Source organism: Branchiostoma lanceolatum, chromosome 1, assembly GCF_035083965.1.
Source record: "Branchiostoma lanceolatum isolate klBraLanc5 chromosome 1, klBraLanc5.hap2, whole genome shotgun sequence".
Classification (NCBI taxonomy): Eukaryota; Metazoa; Chordata; class Leptocardii; order Amphioxiformes; family Branchiostomatidae; genus Branchiostoma; species Branchiostoma lanceolatum.
This window is the reverse complement of record NC_089722.1, coordinates 4699673-4720121: the sequence shown is the minus strand read 5'-3', so window position 1 is coordinate 4720121 and position 20449 is coordinate 4699673. Positions and strand designations below refer to the sequence as shown.

General features: G+C 43.6%; 3 protein-coding genes across 5 annotated transcripts; all 3 read right to left on the bottom strand.

The window, feature by feature from the left end:
* Positions 1-764: 764 nt before the first annotated feature.
* On the bottom strand, positions 765-9878 carry LOC136430460 (uncharacterized). Of its 3 annotated transcripts, none has more exons than XM_066421111.1 (5): positions 9483-9843; positions 9164-9231; positions 3238-3330; positions 1911-2636; positions 765-1548 (listed from the first exon to the last, which is right to left on the bottom strand). In XM_066421111.1, the coding sequence occupies exons 1-5, from the start codon at positions 9566-9568 to the stop codon at positions 995-997; spliced, it is 1527 nt and encodes a 508-aa protein (XP_066277208.1). In that variant the 5' UTR covers positions 9569-9843; the 3' UTR covers positions 765-994. The 3 variants fall into 3 exon arrangements, with proteins under 3 accessions (XP_066277208.1, XP_066277217.1, XP_066277226.1); XM_066421120.1 differs by lacking the exons at positions 9164-9231; positions 9483-9843 and adding exons at positions 3554-3621; positions 3905-4159; XM_066421129.1 differs by lacking the exons at positions 765-1548; positions 1911-2636; positions 3238-3330 and adding exons at positions 6019-6999; positions 7400-7729; positions 8648-8740 and having other exon boundaries at positions 9483-9878.
* A 473-nt stretch (positions 9879-10351) lies between these two features.
* LOC136430477 (uncharacterized) lies at positions 10352-13427 on the bottom strand. Its single transcript, XM_066421142.1, has 5 exons — positions 13073-13427; positions 12559-12834; positions 11836-12108; positions 11464-11649; positions 10352-10925 (listed from the first exon to the last, which is right to left on the bottom strand). The coding sequence occupies exons 1-5, from the start codon at positions 13203-13205 to the stop codon at positions 10735-10737; spliced, it is 1059 nt and encodes a 352-aa protein (XP_066277239.1). The 5' UTR covers positions 13206-13427; the 3' UTR covers positions 10352-10734.
* LOC136448582 (mucin-2-like) lies at positions 13405-19273 on the bottom strand. The gene is made up of 9 exons (XM_066448567.1): positions 19270-19273; positions 18757-18824; positions 18360-18452; positions 17280-17652; positions 17095-17187; positions 16076-16489; positions 15891-15983; positions 13746-15712; positions 13405-13512 (listed from the first exon to the last, which is right to left on the bottom strand). The coding sequence occupies exons 1-9, from the start codon at positions 19271-19273 to the stop codon at positions 13405-13407; spliced, it is 3213 nt and encodes a 1070-aa protein (XP_066304664.1).
* Between the last annotated feature and the right edge of the window lie 1176 nt (positions 19274-20449).

The window sequence follows — 20449 nt, the reverse complement described above, 5'->3', positions numbered from 1 at the left end:
CCCTTTTCAACGTGACACCTTCTTGTCTTTGTGCTCGGGTCATGAACCGAGTATTTCATGACTACGCTTTGGAATAAAATACTGTCCCCGCGAGAGAACACAGATACGCTACACAAACAAAGCCTCGGCTAGTCAAAAAAACAAGTGTCATGTCTCTCCTGTGGTATTGAAAGCCTTGCACTAGAACACAACACAGTTCCGAGAAAGAGAAAAAAAATTACCACGAAGTTGGTAACTGTTGACGACGGCAACCTACGGTCAAACTTGTACAACTGATCGTGTCTGCTTACCTGTAGGATAAGCTGACTATTGAGGCGTCGTTTTTGGTGTCCCTTTGTTAATTTTCCCGATTTAACGAAGCAGAAAAAAATCCTGTATTTGGTGGTCACCATTCTACATGTACGTTTACTGTGTCCCTTGAATGGAAAGTATATCAAATAATGGTTTGACCTGGTCTCTCGTCGAGACTGAATAGATACTTTACTATGCAGGTATTGTATATTGAATACATTTCACAAAAATATAGGCGTTCCCATGCAGCTATGCACCAAGCCCAGATAACTGTCGAATGGACAACATACATTTGTATTACCAAAGTTGTCTTCTCTTGTTGTTACTCGTTGTAGTTGAGGCACAAAAGTTAATTCTTTCTCTGTGACGTGGTGTAGCTTCGTTAAGTAAGATTGTCTCCCTTACATAAAAGCAAGAAACGTTTTACAGGAGAGTGGAATGGTGTTTATTTATCACAGAACACGGGAACAATAAAGAGTTCATTCATTTTTTTTGTTGTGCCATTCATAGCTTAACTTTGTGAGCAAAAACAAAACACACAAACATGAAATAATGTGTTTCACAGTTTCTTTGTCTAGCACGTCACATGAGGAATAAAGACTGCTTGTTACATTTTTCTATGAAAAACCATACATTTGACTACGATACAGACAGCCGATCAAAAACTGCTGATATGACGACACGTTACACTTTTATAAACTCTCTACCATCGCTTTAAGCTCTCATACTCATTGCCAGGAACCTTCTTCAGTGGCTCATACCCGTGGTCTTCTGGAAGACGTTCTTTCTGCATATCGACATGCAAGTTACGAAGTGGGGAAAAGTTCTCTTTAGCCTTACTCGGAACTGCAGGGATGGTACCTGCCAACGGCATACCAACGCCTGCAACGCCTACGTTATTCGTATCTGTAAGTCTACCCTTGGACATTACGGCTAAATCCGCGAAGCCCCCCGTAGCCCCACAGCCTTCTGTTACCTCGTACGGGGGCGGTGGGCTTCGCGTGTCGGGAATCTCTTCGTACATGTTCTCGTAAGCGGGGTTTCGCCAGTGCGTGTCCGTGTAGCCGGGTAGGGAACTGCGAGGATGCGGTGAGAGGTTTGAGAAAAGCTGTTGTTGTTGGCGTGATGTTGCCTTCCCCCTCCTCTTGCAGAATATGAATATGCCGATGGAGCTGAGTAGGAGGACCAGCGCCACCGCGCCGACTGCCACCCCGATCACCGCGTCGACGTTTTGGTGGTCTGTCCCTCCCCGCGGAGCTGTAAGGTACAGAGGACGTTAACATGTGTGCTACATTCAGTCAACAAACATCTCAGTAACTTTGCAAACATATGGTAACACTGACTAACAAAAACCAATGCATTTGTTCGTTGTCTTGGATGATAATGACTGTTAGTTCATTATAGCTGAAGAGTTGATGGTAAACAAAGGGAAAAAATGTATTTAAAAAAATTATAGGTTAAGTCGTTACAGACCCCGTACTGTGAGGGTCAACAAACAGTGCTTAAACATTTGTGGCAATATAACAAAAATCTTCCGATGGGTTTGGAACTTTTTTTACAGGGATAGACCCTAAACAAGACTGAGTGCTGACGGAGAAACTTTATTCTATAGCTCTTACCTAGGCTTCTGTTATGGTCGTGCACAATAGGACCAGTGACACGCAGTGTCGTAGCCCTGGTGGTCCTGAGTCGCCGTCTTGCCGTTGTTATGTCGGCTGTTGATGTTGCGCCTGTTGAAGTTGTCGGTAAAGCTGTGGTTCTCTGTGGCCGTTCTGCTGTTGTATCGTCGGCTGTAGTTGTTGTCGCTGTTGTTGTAGCTGTCGAACGAGGATGCAAACCGCTAGCTGTGGTCCTAGTAGTTCTCCGTGGTGGTCTTGATGTTGTAATGTCGTCTGCAGTTGTTGTCGATGTTGTCGTATCTGTCGAACGAGGATGCAAGCCGCTAGCTGTGGTCCTAGTGGTTCTCTGTGGTGGTCTTGATGTTGTAATGTTGGCTGTAGTTGTTGTGCGTAAACCGCTACCTGTGTTCGCGCTGGTCTTCTGTGTTTGTTGTGCTGTTGTAGTGGTGGCTGTTGTCGTTGTTGGGGCTGTGGGAGTTGTGCGTAAACCGCTAGCTGTGGCCCTGGTGCTTCTCTGTTGTGGGTTCGCCACAGTTGATGTTGCGGCAGTGGTGCAGAGTGAGGCCATCTCCGTGGTCGTACTGCTCATGTTGGCAGTGGTAGAGTTGACACAGTGTGTAGAATTGATGAGCTGGAAGCCGTCGTCACAGGAACACGTGTAGCAACCCTCGTGGTTATGACAGTTGTGATGACAGATGTGAGTCTCGTACCAGCACTCGTCGATATCTGGGGAAAGTGTTGTTTTTTTTTCAAACAAAGGCTGGTTGAGTATTGCAGTACTCAACAATTCCATCCGTGACTGTTCGTCTATCTAGATATTATTTTCTGTCATAATGGAGAACAAAGTAGGTACATCGTCTGTTCGTCTTTTACGGCCAGGTTATTTACTTCACTGCCTACATTTCTTAAATCACGGTATGGTTGAATTAGAGATGTCCTCGTAACAAGATTAGATGTACTTTGCGCCCTTTCATGTTCGTTTGACCATGCATAGTACTTTGAATTTTATTATCAAGTGCAGAATGATATTTGACAAAGGATAGGGTGTCCAGAGACAAAGCGTCCAATAAAGGGGAAGTTGGCTTTTAACTGCCATCTAGAACGTCTAGCAACACAACAAAACAACGTAACTGGTTTCAGGAAGACTTCCTCACTGCGGTTCAAAAGGCTTTATTGTTCTTGAAGGGAGACAATGCCCCTCAAATAAAGACTCCGCGTCAAGAAGGAAAACTTCCTCTTGAAGACGTTTCCCCCTATAGAAACCCGGAACCTTTGCTCATGTCTTCGCTTGCTTGAAAGTGTTAAGTGACCGTAAGAAATTTCTTACCGTGACTACAGTCCCCTCCTCCCCAACCAGGATCACACCGGCAGACGTTTGTGTCCACACAGGTGCCGTGTTCACATGGGTGGTAGCAATGGGCTGAAGTAAGGAGCAACACGTTACGTGCATATTGGCTGTTAGTTCGAAGCTAAACGAATGGCAGATGCATATACGTAGTACATAAATACAAGAGGAATTGGTCGAAAAAGATAGACAGAAATAGGAATGGTATGTTGGGGTTTAACCCAGTCTTGAACCCGTTCTGTAAACAGGCTTGCTTACACATAAACAATACTGCGTGACAGGAAATTGTGAGACTTACCCATGCAGGTGTCACCAACTTGGTCCCACCCAAGGCAACACTGACTGCCGCATACACTGCCTGGTGGGCTGGAACATTAGACAGCGGTTTAGTACAGAATCTATCAATAAAGTACGCTTCAGTTTCTATGGCATGCTATCGGCCAACTTACCGACACTTAAATAGTACGATATGCACAGTTAACGCTACCTTGTCCTTTTTCACTGACCACACGGTTGGAGTTCTAGGGATACCACTTAGTACCTAGTAGCTAGAGAACAGCAACACATGGTTTTAGAGACACGTAGCAAATACTACTGTACACAAGGCACTCCGAGAGAGCACTCCACAACATTGTACACGTAAACTCACCCAGACAGCGCCATCGTGTCCTCAACGGCGACGATGGCAATGAGAACGACACAGTAAACAGCACAGAGGCCGTCCATCTTCATGATGTCGCTATCTCTCCCTCTTCTACAAGGAAAAATGTCCTCCTAGACCGGAATACAGTCCAACCGCGACTGGGAGGTGTTTGCCTGTGTTTTGTGTGGCCGCGAGTGTACACGGTTACTTCCTCATGCGGCGCAGAAGCTCCACTCAGCCGGAGCGATGTAATTTGTCCTCGAAGTAACTGAACACCACAAGCTCTTGTGTGGTGTGTAAAAGATCAACAAGGCCCCATTGATGGTTACCAACGACGTGTGGAGAAGTTATGGCCCGCGGGTGTAGAGGGTGGTGAATGCGGTTTTGTTTGGAGTAGTGGTGTTGTGTTGCAGGTTGAGGAGTTTTGTGTAGGACTGACACCTGGCGGATGGACTGAGTAAATACAGGGGTACGTCATTCACCTTTATGGCTACGGTGGGAAATGCCCTTACTGACCTGGCCTAGTCTCTACCAGACTAACCGCGTCGGAAATAGAAAGAACATTTGCCGGGGGACTTTGGCCATGGAGGATAACATTCCCATCCGCATTTAGGGTTGCCTATTGGACCCTTTCTCCGTAGCCGACTCCCTTCATACAATGGACTCTATTTGGCCAATTTCTACTATTTTCCCAGCGACCCGCAGAGACTGGTAGAGGCTAGACCTGGCCCACTGCCAGAGTATCAACGAATGGGGAGAAAGGCGTTTCATACGTTTCCTCTTACCGTGTGGCCTTTGTATGCGACTGCAGACTATTCAATATGTCACCCCGTCAAAAGAACCCAACACTTATCGAAAAGAGTTTGGTTGACCAGGCCAATGTTTGCTTGGTTGAAAATACGTGCCGTCGCGCAGGGCGCCTGAAATTCTTGGGCAGATCTGATAGCTTCGATTGGATCCGTCCCTTCGTCTACTATGTCATCCATGCTATACGTACTGCTTATTGTTTGTTTCTTTTTTTTTAATGGAAATATCCTAAGTTGACTAGTATACGGACAACCGCTAACATAATTGCTCGTATAACAAAAAGCTAAATAACTTTTGTAGTCTACACTTTTCTACCAGGCGCTTTAGGCTCTCATACTCATTCCCTGGAGTTTTCCCCATGTACCGTTCAAACTATCTACCGATCAAACCGGACAAGTTACAACGCGCTCTCCATTTCTGACTGCGTCACTGGGTTTTTCCAACTTGCTATTTTTACCCGTTAACTCGCTCTTACCTGTGTCTGGAGGAAGTAAATGTCAATCATTCTGACGTTAGTTTTTGACCAGCCCCTGTTTACCTGACACCTTCGCGTCTTTGTGTTCTGGTAATCAACCGTGTCTTCCATGACGGCTCTTTTCAATGCAACACCACCTCAGTGAAAGACACCATTGTGTACACTCAACACAAGTGAGAGTTCACAGCCCGCATCAAGTCAGCAAAACAGGTGTTGAGTTACCCGTGTGGTATTGACAGCCTTGTACCAAAACACAGTTCCGAGAAAGAGACAAGTGTACCACGAAATTTGTAACTGTTGACAACGATAACCTACGGTACTAGTGGGCATGTCTGCATAGATGAAAGATTTACAAACCATTGTGGCCACGTTTTGGCTGTCTTTTACATAATTTTTCCAAGCAATCAATATATTCTATGAGTCCTTCTTTATCATAGTCACCGTTCTAGGTAGACTGTGACGATTTTCCTAGGCCCTTGAGTGGTTGCTGTGCCATTGCCTATTGGTCTATTTTGAAGGCTGAATAGATGCCATGCTATTCAGCTAGAGCATATCCGCGTTGTATTGATCTTATTCGTTAAAACATGGAAATTTCGAGTAACAGACATGTTGTTCATAGAACGGCGTATTGCCATTATGATAGTAGTCTTTCGTTGTCTGTAACAAATGCAAACAGATTATATAAAAAAAACTATTTTAGGAATGGAGGTTAACACTTCACTCAATAACGCGGCGTTGGTTCATGTCAAGTAATATTGTTCCTCTTACAAAAAAAGCAAGAACCTATGTTTTCACAATTTAATAGGGTGTTTTAAAAGAACACGAGAACAATGCGAAATCCATTCAGATCTTTATTGTGTCAGTTATATAGTCACACTTCGTGCATCAAAACAATTATTAACAAAATGATGAGTATACAATTTCTTCGTCTGCTGTGTCACGTAAGATTTCACCTAATTGATATGGACTGTTTATTCTATGGGAATATCTATATCTGACTACGATACACACAACCACTCTAAGCTATGATGCGGATATGACGACTAGCGAACATTGCAATCTACACTTCACCAGCGCTTCAAGCTCTCATACTCATTGCCAGGAACCTTCTTCAGTTGTTCATAACCCTAGTCTTCCACCAGTGGTTCTTTTTTATCGTCGACGTGTATCAAGTTAAGCCCCTAGCTCACTGGCCATGGGCATGTTGGCGGTGTTGCTGCTTCTTAAGCTGGATTTGTGTTAACCTTTGCTTTATGACGCGACCATAATACAAACTTACACGTGCAACAAAACACACAAAGCATGAAATGATTCGTTTTTTATCGATGAAATTCTTTGATCGCGCTGTCAAATCGCTGGGTCGCAGCGAAGTCGCCAACGTGCCGTGTCTCCATTGAGAGGGGGGCTTCACAGGGTGGAGGCAACTCTTTAGACTCAGGGATGGTACCTAATACCGACACGCCGCCGATTCCAACGCTTACAACATTCGCATGCGTTATTCCACCCTTGGACATTTCGGGTAAAGTGGCGAAGCCCTCCGCAGCTTCACAGTACGGGGGCGGCGGGGTTTGCATTTTGGGACGTTCTTCGTGCAGGTTTTCGTAGACTGGATTTCTCCACTGCGTGTCTGTGTAGCCGGGCAGGGAACCGCGAGGGTGTGGTGGATGGTACGAGAGCATCTCCTGTTGGTAGGATGATGTATTCTTCTTCTTGTACCGGATGAAAACCCCGAGGGAGATGAACAGGAGTACCAGGGCCACTGTGACTCCCGCCCCAATCGCCATGTCGACCATGTGGTGGTTTGCCCCTCCATCTGCAACTGTAATACACAGAAGATGTCAGCATACGCGTGATATTTAGCCATCTCAGTAACTGTTCAGTTTATGTCAGGAAAAATTATAGTTTCTTTTAACTTTCCAATGGGCTTTCGATATATGGATCGAACCCCGTGCCCTTAAGATAAGAAAGGAAATTTATTTTTATTCCATTACAAATGTAGCAAAACGTTAACATGACATTCAATCTTCATCGCAACGCAACTAATCGGGACATTTTTACAGTAGACGTTTTGGCGAGAATGGAGTTCCAACAGAGGGGTTCACCACACATTCATGTTTGTTGTTTTTTTTTGGGGGGGGTGAAAGATGCACCGAAATGTAATGACAATTCTGAAGAGATCTGCTCCTGTAGAATTTCAAGTCGATTGAATGAGTGCCTACCGGTAGCCGGGGTGGTCTTCAGTGGTCGTATTGCTGTTTTCATGCCGGCTGTTGTGGTGCTCGTCTGTAAACCGCTAGCTGTGGGCCTGGTGGTTCTTGCTGTTGTCCTGTCCATAGTTGATGTTGTGGCAGTAACACAGAGTAAGTTACTCTTCGTGGCCGTCTGTGGAGCTGTCGCTGTTGTAATGTCGATGTTGGCAGTTGTAGAGGGAACACAGTGTGTGGAGTTGATGAGCTGGAAGCCGTCGTCACAGGAACATGTGTAGCAGCCATCGTGGTTCTGACAGTTGTGGTGACAGATGTGGGTGTGGTACCAGCACTCATCTACGTCTGTAATGGTGTCAAATTAGACTTTATTGAGCGTGTCGGTTGATTATTATATACCGATGACACTAAATATTACGTGTAGCATTGTCATCAGCAGGGAGGGTAACAATTTTTCTGTCATGATGGAGCAATACAGAATAAGCTAGGCATGCCTGTTTTGCAAAGAAGTTTATTTCCCTCTTATAGGACAGTTGTATCTATATTTTTTGCGTAATGGTCATTGATAGAATGATATTTTGAGATTTGTGACACTGCTTCGGTGATATTTCATTAATCATTTCTTCGATGAATGTCTATGCTACTAGTTTCTCTAACCATGAAAAGTGTCATAATCACTAAAAGCAGAATCCATAAAGTAAACTGCTTCTTATGACAAAATCTAAGGTGAGTGTGGGCTATACTGTCATCAAAACGTTATGAAAGTATTAGGAAGGACTGTAGAAGGAAGACTTTCGCATCAAAGAGCCTAGGTTTTTGTTCTTAAGAAAAGCCTCATTCTTTAACCCAATAGTTTCCTCAAAGGGCATGTTTTGAAATGCTTTGTGAATAAGGAAGTCTTCCTCTGAGAACAGAGATCCGTCTTAATGCGGACCTTGAAACACCTGTTTCCACATGCAAGAGTTAAGGTTTTTGTTCTTACAAGTAAGCCTCATTCTTTAACCCAATAGTTTCCTCAAAGGGCATGTTTTGAAATGTGTTGAAAATAAGGAAGTCTTCCTCTCAGAACACAGCTCGCTCTTAAAGCACCTGTTTCCACATCAAGGGGTCAACGTTTTTGTTCTTACAAGAAAGCCTCACCATCTTACCAACAAATTTCCTCAAACGTGGGAAACGCGAAATAATGCATTGTTACAAAAACATATTGCCATTACTGCAATCCTGGTTAATCCATTTAAACTAATAACATAAAGGAAGCATTACCGTTTTCACACTGATGGCCTTCCCAGCCAGGGTCACAATCGCAGATGTTCGTGTCGACACAGGTGCCGTGTTCACATGGGAAGTAGCAGTGGGCTGAAATAAGGAGTAACAAAAGTCATTTGTAATAGCTGTATGATTTCATATAAAGACAGGCAACGAAAACAACAACAAAACAACGTTACAGATGTTTATACTTGTGTCAATAAGGCATACTGAAAATATGTATTCATGTTTGGACAAGGTGGTATTTCCATGTATTTGCCATTTTAATTCTAGATGACAAATCTTGACACATAATGGTCAGTTTACACATGTAAGTACCGCGGGTTCTATAGAGCGTGTGTACGTACCCGTGTCACGGCAAATTATATTCTACATTGAAGTTCTGACATTAACAGTGAAAGGGATAAAAATGAAGTGTGAAAGATTTTATCCAGTCTTGACTCCTTACTTTGAAAAGACTTGTTTACACGTAAACAAAACTTCATGACATGTACAGTCCATTGTCAGACTTACCTTGGCAGGTGTCGCCAACTTGGTCCCACCCGGTGCAACACTGGGAGCCGCATACGCTGCCAGTTGGGCTGGAACGAACATAGTTTAGTACAAAATCTTTCAATTAAGTAGGTTTCAGGTCTTACGTCATTATTCACTTTAGTTCCCTTGAATGTTGTAAACACTAAACACTAGACCAACTGTTTGAGTGACTACACACTTTCGGGGGGAACATAAAGTATTAAGCGTTAGCTAGAGAACAGCAATGCACGGTGTTTATGCACACGCATACTATAGACGACTGAGAACAGATCGCAAAAACTCAACATAATCTACTCACCCAGTCAGCGCCATCGTGTTCTCAACGGCCACGATCACAACAAGGGATACGACATAGTAAACAATGCAGAAACAAGCCTTCGTCATGGTGTCAGTAGTGATTTCTCGATCTACTGCAAGGAAATGTGTCTTCCTTGAACTGAATCAAGTCCAGCCGCGATTGAGAGGTCGTTGTCAGTGTGTCGTGTAGCCTAGAGTTGTCGTGTATACTGCTACTTCCTCCAGTGGTGCATATCTATCTTCTAGCCAGTGTGACGTAATTGTTGTTGAAGTAAACGAACACCGCAAGCATTTGTATGAAGTGCATAGAATCAGAGATGGCTCATTAGGGGTTGCGCAACGACATGTAAACTGGCTGTGGCCTGCCGCTAGAGTGCAGTGTAAACACATGTGTTTGTTCTGGTGTTGTGTTGCATGTTAAACAGTGTAGTGTAACACTGACACCTGGCGCGGAGACTGTACACATACAGGGGGTACGTCATACCCTAAGTCTGACTCTCCCGGGGAATACCGTGTACCGTCCTGGCCCGCTGTCGGGATTTTGCGTAGAGGGCACTAAAGGAGGAATAATGGTTAAGATGTATTTCCTCATTTTCTAAGGTCTGTCTGCCTAGAGTTGCCGTTGCCTAGCAATGGTGGATCTAGAATATTCGAATAGACACCCCCTCAAATAACTGTCAGATAATCTGTGGTGGTGTTTCATGATTCGTCTCTTGAGAATAATGCACTCGGATCAATACGTCACCGAGGCAAGTGTATTCATGTGGTGTCGATTGAATGTAGTAGATTAGGGATAATCAGATCGTAACACTTCATCTCATTCAAATATTCTTTGCATGAACAAATCGTAAAAACGAGGTACAATGTGTGTTGCATTTTATCACCTTTATTCAAGCGTCTTATATTTCTATCCAAACCCTCTTAAGAATAATCATTTTGAATGAGGGAACGAATTTTAGTCGAGTTCAAGGTCCGTTCTCTAACTGGATGAGACAGAGTTGCTCATAGCACGATCAATCTTTTTGAAGGTGCCTGTAGGCCTTTGACTAGGGTCGACCTTGTTGTCGGAAATGTGAAATTTGGCACTGTCATTGCACACAATCCCGAAATATACACATTTAGTTATGAATAGTAAAATAATGCCAGAAAATTACTCCTAGGTAGAAATCCACATCGCTCCACATCTAGATTTCTTAAAATTACATTAAATCATGTGTGAGCCAAATTTGGTGTTTTTTGACAATTCTTTTCAGCTAGTCATCTGGACTAGAAGTAGAATTTCCGCAAGAGACGGTGATTTCACAGTCAGCGATTGACAAGTCCTCACACAGCTCATGGCTTTCCCTCGTTGATAAAGTTTGCTTGATTGACAGGTGGAAATCCACGTCATCAGGGTCACATGACTCGGTGAAAGTGAACCTCTCCCGTGCCCGACTTCTGTCTTCTGTTGACATAAAGCACACAAAATTTGTTGGTTCCTCGCAACACGAATGAATATGTTAAAAGTTTTTTTTTTGTTAGTATGGCATATCAAACATGATGCATGAAACCTGTAGCAGAGCCTTCGGAGGCCACACCGTACCCCTTGTGACATTATTATTTAAACTATGTACTATACATATTTCACTGTATATGTAACTCACATGTTAGTTAGGTTTATGTTGAACGACCTGTATCTAGCCCCACGGGGCACGAATGTACAAGAAAGGTCTTCATTCATTGAAGTCATCGTCGGCAAGGACAGAAGAACAACGACTACAGCTAAACATAAACACGATTAATATATTGATCATTATAGCTCAAAGATAGGTTAGAGTTTAACCGATAATCATCGAGAAGATCGAAACTCTTAGATGGATGTCACCAGCAAGCAGTATATCGATGCTATTCTCCTTAATCAGGTAAACAACACCAAATGTACATTTAGTCTACTTCAATGCTGCAAAGTACAAAACTGATCTTAAAAATCCAATGCAACTCACGGCAGATTATGTCATCATCAACCATCGCGCCTGTCCATGTTGCTGAAGCGTCGGCCATGTCGCAGGTAAAGATGTTTTGCCTGTTGTGGATTTTTCCCTCCTTACAGAAGAGCGCGCACCTCACCATTAGACCATCTTCGTGGCAGACAATCGCCCCAAACTCTGGTGGCCGGAGAGTCGGGCATTCTACATGATGTTGAATTCGAAAAACAAATACATAAAGTCGTCAATATTAGATCTAGCTATCGCTTCTTACATGTTACTCACTTACGTGCAGGATAAGAAATGAAAGCTCAAAAGTTCAGCTTTATGGTTACCATAGCTTATTGACACATAAGAGGACTCCTTTTTTAGGGTTTAGAGATATCTCACCGTGCTTCATGCAGTGGAAGTTGATGTCACAACCAAGGGAGCGATTCCCCGTCATGTCCGTTGTGTAACAGGTAGTAGTTGCTGTTTCGCCAATTGCAATGCTATCAATTATAGTTCGCGTGCATCGTTCTTCTCTAATCCCGACGTTGTCCCGAAACCAGGACGCTATCGTGCTGCTGCTGTAGTAGTCATGGAGCATGACGTCACGACAGCTGCCTCCCTGGAGATTCTGATCTGTTGTTGAGCAGCTTACTACGCGTGGTGCGGTGTTGTCTGGACAGGTATGATGGGGGAAATGAAGTCGTTATCAAAATTTGCTTTACAACCATGATTCACTTTGCAAATTAGGGATCAAAGTACATATGAATTTCCATTGCTCAATACCGGTTAGATCGGTTCCTTGCTTACAGCTTTTCCTGGCTCTACAACTGAGATAACACCGAGGTGTAGTGATATTAATTTTCAAGCAGATCTAACGGTTGCAAAGAGCGTATCCAACTAGCAAATGGAGTTTTTATTGCAACCCAATAAAAACACGTTGGATACGGTCTTTGCAGCCGTTAGATCTGCTTGGAGATTAAAGTGATGTAACCTTTTGATATTCGGATAGTTTTCCAATATCCATGTATTCCTATCAATGTCAATCTGCAATACTACATAGGAAAATACAAAAATTAATATTGCTTAAATGCTCATACAATGACATTACAGATACCAACATACCCTGGAGAATCACGCTAACTTCACATGTATCGTTGCAGGCCCTAAACGTAACAGTTGGGAAGAGGTATGGTGGCTCTTCGTCCGGACCAACTTCGTACTTTGTAGTCGGGTAGGTAACATTCTGAGACATGACGTTGTCCACTTCTGGTGTGACTTGATTTGAATCGGCGTCAACAGCAGCGATGTAGTTGCTGAAGTCGACTAGAACATGGTTTTGATCTTCGGGTAAGGTTAGGTCGATGCTTGAACAGCGCACGAATCTGCAATGCTGCTGACCTGCGAAATAAAATGCATATACTGACCTTTTAGAATTTGTCCGCTATCAAACACACACTCACACGCGCGCGCACACACACACAGAGAGAGAGAGAGAGAGAGAGAGAGAGAGAGAGAGAGAGAGAGAGAGAGAGAGACGTATGTAGCAGCGGAATGGTAGAACTATTTTACTCTGCAACTGTAAGCCCATTTAGAAATACAAAGCATACAGATATGCGTCAGTAGAATGAGTACTTACCAATACCTTGAGTGGTCATCGGTGGTTGTGTTGCTGTTGTTAAGTTGGCAGTCGTCCCAGATGAGCTTGCCTGTAAACTGCTGGCTGTGGTACTGGTGGTTGTCTGTGCTGTTGTAATGGCGGCTGGTGGCATTGTTGTGTCTGCGAAACTTGTGTGTACACCGCTAGCTGTGGTTGTCTGTGGAGGTTGTGTTGTTGTCCTGTCTACAGTTGATGTTCTTGAATTGATAGTTTCTGTGGTCCTCGTGGTGTCCTGTGCACGTGTGGGGTCTGTTTCTGTCCTGTGCACAGTTGATGTTGTAATTGTGCCTGCTGGGCTTGTGTGTAAATCGCTAGCTGTGGTACTTTGTGGAGGTTGTGTTGTTGTCCTGTCTACAGTTGATGTTCTTGAAGTGACAGTTTCTGTGGTACTCTGTGCAGTGCTGGGGTCTGTTGCTGTCCTGCGCACAGTTGATGTTGTGGCTATGTCTGTGGGGCTTGGGTGTAAAACGCTAGCTGTGGTCCTCTGTGGAGGTTGTGCCATTGTTCTGTCCGCAGTTGATGGTCTGCTGGAAGTGACACTTTCTGTGGTGGTCCTCAGTGGATTTATTGCTATTGTAACATCGCCAGTTGATTTTATGGCAGTTGTCCTTGTTTGCTGTGTCGTTGTTCTGTCAACGGTTGATGTTCTGACAGTGGTAGTATCAGTGTTCCTTAATTGTTGTCTAGCTGTTGTAACATCGGCTGTTGTCGTTGGCATATCTGCAGAAGTTGTCTGTAAACTACTCGGTTTGGTCCTTGTCGGCTGTGATGTTGTCCAGTCCATAGTTGATCTGGCATTGGTAGTTTCTATGGTCCTCAGTGATCGTAATATGGTTGGAATGTTCGCCGTCGGTGTAGTCTTGGCCGTGGTACTTGAGTGGAAACCTCTTTCTGTGGTCTTGGTGGTTCTCTGTGGTGGTTGTGTTGTTGTCCTGTCCAATATCGATGCTGCAGTGTCGGTGGTCCTCTGTGGACGTCTTGCTGTTGTAATGTCGGCTGTCGATGTGCTGGCTGCAGTGCTCGTCGGAAAACCACTAGCTGTGGCCCTGGTGGTCCTCTGTAGAAGTTTTGCTGTCGTCCCGTCTACAGTGGCAGTGGCAGTTTCTGAAATGATCAGTGGTCGACTAGCCGTTGTAATGTCGGCTGTTGTTTTGGTTGTGGAGGTTGTAGGTAAATGGCGAGCTGCGGTCCCGGTGGTTCTCTGTGGTAGTTGTGTTGTTCTAGCCAAAGTTGATGTTCTCGCCGTGGCAGTGTCTTTAGGTCCCTGTGTACGTCTTGCAGTAATTATGTCGGCAGTTGTTGTCATGGCTGTAGAATGTGTATGTGAACCACTAACTGTGGTCTCTTGTGATATCTTTGCTGTTGTCTTGCTCACAGTTGATGTTGTGGATGTGGAGCTTGTATGTAAACCGCTGGCTGTGGACCTGGAGGTCCTCTGTGAAGTTTGTGCTGTTATACTGTCCACATTTAATGTTCTAAAGGTGGGAGTGTCTGTGGAACGTGTATGTAAACCGTTAGTTGTTGTAAGTTGTGTAGGCTGGGCTGTTGTACTGTCTAAAGTTGAAGCTATGACCGTGGCAGTGCTTGTTGTCCTCAGTGGTTGTCTTGCTGTTGTGATGTCGACTGTTGTTGTTGCGGCATTAGTATGTAAACTGCTAGCTGTGGTCTCGGAGGTCTGTGGAGGATTAGCTGTTGTTCTGTCCACAATTGTTGCTGTGGCCGTGGACCTTGTATGCAAACCGCTAGTTGTAGTTCTGGCGGTTCTCAGTGGTGTTTTTTCTGTAGTCCTATCCTCAATCGATGTTCTTGCAGTGACAGTATCTGGGGTCCTCAGTGGTTGCATTGTGGTAGTTATGACATCGGCTCTTGATGCTGTTGTTGTATCTGTCAAAGCTGTATATAAACGGCTAGTTGTGGTCCCGATGGTTCTCTCTGAAGGTTGGGCCGTTGTACTGTCGGCTGTCGATGTTGTTGTTGTAGCTTTTAAAGTAGTTGTCTGTAATGGTTGTGCTGTTGTAATGTCGGTTGTTGATGTTCTGTCTAAACTGTCAGCTGTGGTCTCGGTGTCAGTCTGTGAAAATGGTGCTGATGTCTTGTCGTTAGTGGGTGTTGTGGCTGTGGAAGTTGTATGTAAACCAGTAGCTGTGGTCCTTTGTGGTTGTTCTGCGGTTGTCCTGTCCACATGTGATGTTCTGACAGTGGAACTTGTGTGAAAACCGCTAGCCGTGGTCCTGGCGGTACTCTGTACTTGCTGCGCTGTTGTCCTGTCCATAGTTGGTGTTGTGACAGATTTAGCGGTCCTCTGTGGCCGTGTGGTAGAAATTTTGGCCGTATTTGTCGTTGTCTTGTCCACAGTTGATGTTCTTGCATCGGCAATTTCTGTGGTCTTCAGTTGACGTTTTGTAGTTGTAATTTGCGCTTGCGGTGTAACATTTGTTGTCTTGTCCACAGTTGATGGCCTGTCGGTAGTTCCGTGTGAAACACTCTCTGTTGTAGGGATGACACACTGTGTAGAATCGACGAGTTTGAATCCGCTGTAACAGGAGCATGTGTAGGAGCCTTCGTTGTTCTCACAGTTGTGATCACAGGCGTGGGTCTCGAACCAGCACTCGTCAATGTCTGTCGAGAAAATGTATATGCGGCAGTCTTGTTATCTGTTTATAAACCAAACTATTCAAGATATAACGTTAGTATTTTATGACTTCATCTTCAATAACTTCTACCTGGAGGGAAACTGGAAACCTTCTGCTAACTTATTTGCTTACTTGCGTTACAGCATTGTTAAGAAAAATCTAACCTTGACTACAGTCTCCTCCTGCCCACCCAATATTACACTCGCAGACGTTCGTGTCTCCACAGGTGCCGTGTTCACATGGGTTGTAGCAATGGGCTGAAATAGCAAGTAACACAGTAAACACAAGGTAGATTTAGATAGGATACGTAGAAACATATTGAAAGGTTGCTAATCAAAAAACATCCTACCTTGACTACAATCTTCTCCTTCCCAGCCAGGCTCACACTGGCAGACGTTCGTGTCCACACATGTACCATGTATACACGGGTTGTAGCAATGCATTCCCATATGGGCTGTTGTTATTGTTGTTGTTGCTGTGTCGGTGGAACTTGCGTGTAAACTGCTACCTGTAGCACTAGTGATTCTCTGAAGTGGTCTTCTTGTTGTCTTATCCACAGTTGATGCTCCAGCTGTGGCACTGTGTGATACACTCCCTGTGGTCCTCTGTGGAGTCTTGACCGTGATGGTGGAAGTTGTAGAGGGGACGCAGTCAGTAGAATCGATGAGTTGGAAACCGTCGTTGCAGGAACATGTGTAGGAGCCATGGTTGTTATGGCAGTTGTGATCACAAGCGTGGGTGCCGTAATGACACTCGTCAATGTCTGAGGAAAGTTTCGAGAAAACTAGTTCAGATTTTTTACTATTTTTGCGGTGCCATCATTTCACTAGACGGCGATCGCACTGTAATCTCGCTGCGACCTAAATTGAATTCGTGTTATAACCCTTGACTTCATAATTCAAATATAATTTAGAATGTGAAAGTATGACTGCAAAGAGAACTGATAAACACAAAGCGAAAAATTATTCAAATTGTAGTGGAATAGTCAAATTGTCGGTCACAGCAAGGTCACAGCAAGGTCACCGCCCTAATTGATTGTGTGTGTAACTTACAATACAATTTTGGAAAGACTCTAACAAATTTGTCATCATCATCGTATTACTCTATTGTCATTTCTTTGATCGAAAACTTTGCAAATATCTATGACCTTCTTCTTACCATACAAAGTATAAGCAATATTTGACAATGGAAGGTGCGTCCATTGAGCGGATCAGGTTTCAGGAATGTAAAATACATTCAATTGTTTTCATCTGAATGGGAAATAATATTTTTCATATAAAGAGAAAGTCTTTCTGTAATCAGGAAATCAGGAAACCTCTTCTCTGCTAATTTCTTTGCTTGCTTTAGATTATCAAAGAAACATCTTACCATAACTGCAATCGTGTCCTTCCCACCCTGGATCACAATCGCAGACGTTTATGTCTACGCAGGTGCCGTGCACACATGGGTGGTAGCAATGTGCTGAAATAGCAAGTAGCACATTTGATACATGATTAATTTATACAAAAAGATAAGAAATCTACAGGAGGGTTGTTACTGAAGAACCATCTTACCTTGACTACAGTCTTCTCCTTCCCAGCCAGGCTCACACTGGCAGATGTTCGTGTCCACACAGGTGCCGTGTACACATGGGTGGTAGCAGCGGGATGAGGTTGGTGTTGTGGCTGTGACTGTGAAGCTTGTATGTAAACTGTTATCCGTGGTCCAGGTGGTTTTCTGTGCTGGTTGTGCTGTTGTCGTGTCTAGCGTTGATGGTGTGACAGTGACATCTTGTGAAGCAATCTCTGTGCTCTTCGCCGTTGTACTGCCGATGTTGGCAGTGGTAGAGGGGACGCAGTCGGTAGAACCTATGAGCTGGAAGCCGTCGTCACAGGAGCAAGAGTAGGAGCCCTCGCTGTTCTCACAGTTATAGTCACAGTCGTCATACTCGTAAAGACATTCGTCAATGTCTGAGGAAAGTGTCGAGATTTAAGATCAGGTAATATTTGGAGTTAGGATTTGGATATTAGTCATATTTTATATCATCATCATTTTATATTGATTTGTTCTTACTTCATTGTTTTAGCTTGTCTGGTAACTTGCTATTAGCCTTCAGGCCAGAATTTATAACAAACGTCTTATTCTAAACATTTCTACTTTTTATACAATTTCATCAGTAGCTGTGTATTCACTTTGAATGGCTTGTTGTCATCACCGAGGGAAAAAAGGGGCACATACGTTTTGTGTATCTTTGTTTTTTGTCTGCCAGGCTATCTTGGGTAGTAGTACAGGACAGGACTCTATGATAGAGTTCTGTAACTTTATGTTAAAATATTTCGTAGGCATTTCTTTGATCGATGTCTAGGTATTATCCTTTGTTATCTGCAATGTATTTCTTACCACACATGGTACTGTCTATGAATGAATTGAGGGTGGGATTCGGTGACAAAGTACAGCTCAAGTTTCAGGAAGACAATAACCATTATTAGTTTTTTGTTCTTAAAGAGGATCCGTATTCCTTGATCGAAACTTTTCATTTAAAGAGGAAGTCTTCCTCTTAACAAAGTGACTACTGTAGGAAGCCGCAAAAAATCTGTCCTGCAAATTTCTTTCCTTGTTTGAAAGCATCTAAGCATCGTTAAGAGACATCTTACCCTGACTACAATCTCCTCCTGCCCAGCCAGGCTCACACTCACAGACGTTGGTGTATACACATGTGCCGTGTATACATGGGTTGTAGCAATTGGCTGAAATAAGGGACAACACAAATTATAAGTTAAATGTAATGATCTTATAGGAAGGCGATCCTAAAGGGAGGCAAAAATTGAAAACAATGTCTTCCTACACGTATGCGTTCAGCATGCTTGTAGCATGCCCATGTGCTTGCCTTATAACTAAATGCTCATTTTGTACGCGGACCTTAACAGTCAAGGGGATAAAAAGAATTTGCACAAGTTTGGGTGAAGTTTAAGCCAGTCTTCATCCAGTACTATAAACAGGACTATCTATATATAAACAGAACGCCGCGCGACAGTCTGTCGTCACACTCACCCCTACAGGTGTCGCCAACTCGGTCCCACCCGGGGCAACACTGAGAGCCGCATACGCTGCCAGGTGGGCTTGAACGGACAGGAAACCACAGTTTAGTGCTTAATCTATCAATAAAGTACGTATCATTCCTTAAGTCAATATTTCAGCCGAATTCCCGACACTTAAATGTTTGGAAGGCACATTTCCACTGAAACGTTGTAAAACTACACCAACATAATAGAAAATTAAACTATAGTGCTGAGTCGAATTGTGTAATTTATGTAATTTACTAACTTGGGAGGCCTTTTTTACTGAAACTAGACTAACATTTTCACTGACCACACGCTTGAAGTTCCGAAGAGACCGCATACTACCTAATGGGAGCTAGAGAACAGTAATACACGGCTTTTATACAGTTTCACTTTTTACCGAAGACTACACAAGACTGGGAATATGCTCACAAAAATGTAACTCTAGTACTACCGAAGAATATGAAGTAGATTACAAAAATTGACATAGAATCCTTGCACTTACCCATGTAACGCTGTCTGAGACGTTGACGACGATAGTATTGTTACCAAAAAGAAAACAGCCGACAAATGCATCGTCTATGTCATGTTCTGGCTGTTGTAATGGCCGACATGTCTACGGTGAATAGAAATGTACATTTCTGTGACTCAACGGACCTTGCAAGACATGCACGATGTACACTGGCAGGCCACAGGGCACGGTGAGCAGCCGACCAGGGCAAAGTCCCTGCACGAAAGAAAAAAATCAAACTACAAGCGCAGATGACAAAAACACAAGACGTTTTAAGTTGCCAACGTGGTGATCGTATAACAATGAAAGAGGCCAAAATAACAACACAAAGTGTAACAAATATCCTCTAATTGTGTTCAAACTGGCATGTGCAAACCTTTGTTGACATAATGAAATTGTTCCCTCCTCTACGCTTTACACATGTAGCTTAAATTTGTTGCTTGCTGCCTTTGCTATCATTTTCTTCGGACAGGGGCTAGGATGTAAGCCCGAATATAAAGTGTACAGTATTTTGTGTGTATACTAAAGAGTTTCCAAAGTCTTTTGTCGTGTCATCTGAGCTTACAAGACTCTTTTTGTATTACTGCATGCTCCACATTGTTTAGATAAAGTAGTTTAAAACTCCTGTCACACATTCAGGGCTTCCCACAACTTTGCTCCAGACCACTCTTCATCGTCTCTTTGTTGAGAGTAGCCTGGAATCCATTTTATTGTATCTCCAGTTTTATATCATACTTGCCACATCTTGTAAGGGTTCCTTAACGCATTTCCTTTTTGTGTGTGGTGGTGTAGCCATAGATTATTATTTAAGAACCCATAAGATTTTACCCTTCAGCTGTTCGATATACAAATAGTGCTTGCAAAATCTTGATTTTGTGAAGAAACAAGAAAAAAAGTAAACGAAAAAATATAAGACAACTGTTGTTGTAGAAGTAGTGTAACCGCAAGCTATTGTTTTACGTGCGTCGGGTCACATCTCTTTCAGAGTTGCGCAACGACAGTTGAACTGTGACCTCCTGTGAAGTGCCTTTGTTTGCAGTAGTGGTGTTGTGTTTCAGGTTAAACAGTGCAACGTATCACTGACACCTGATCATGGCAGGGTGAACAAATCAAGGGGGTACGTCATTCACTTTTCTGAGTACGGTGGGGAATACCCCTCACTGGCCTGGACCAT

What these genes read in the sequence shown, in the direction of transcription:
- LOC136430460 (XM_066421111.1), bottom strand. Translation starts at nt 9,568, where the DNA reads ATGACGAAGGCTTGTTTCTGCATTGTTTACTATGTCGTATCCCTTGTT. An exon ending in AGTTGGCGACACCTGCCAAG is followed by an intron (nt 3,331 to 9,163) that starts GTAAGTCTGACA and finishes TCCTTACTTCAG; the next exon opens with CCCATTGCTACCACCCATGT. An exon ending in AGGAGGGGACTGTAGTCACG is followed by an intron (nt 2,637 to 3,237) that starts GTAAGAAATTTC and finishes CACTTTCCCCAG; the next exon opens with ATATCGACGAGTGCTGGTAC.
- LOC136430477 (XM_066421142.1), bottom strand. Translation starts at nt 13,205, where the DNA reads ATGCCACCAGCCGCCATTACAACAGCACAGACAACCACCAGTACCACA. An exon ending in GATGACCACTCAAGGTATTG is followed by an intron (nt 12,835 to 13,072) that starts GTAAGTACTCAT and finishes TTTATTTCGCAG; the next exon opens with GTCAGCAGCATTGCAGATTC. An exon ending in AGTTAGCGTGATTCTCCAGG is followed by an intron (nt 12,109 to 12,558) that starts GTATGTTGGTAT and finishes ATACCTGTCCAG; the next exon opens with ACAACACCGCACCACGCGTA.
- LOC136448582 (XM_066448567.1), bottom strand. An exon ending in AGGACACGATTGCAGTTATG is followed by an intron (nt 16,490 to 17,094) that starts GTAAGATGTTTC and finishes AACTTTCCTCAG; the next exon opens with ACATTGACGAGTGTCATTAC. An exon ending in AGGAGGAGACTGTAGTCAAG is followed by an intron (nt 15,713 to 15,890) that starts GTTAGATTTTTC and finishes TTTTCTCGACAG; the next exon opens with ACATTGACGAGTGCTGGTTC.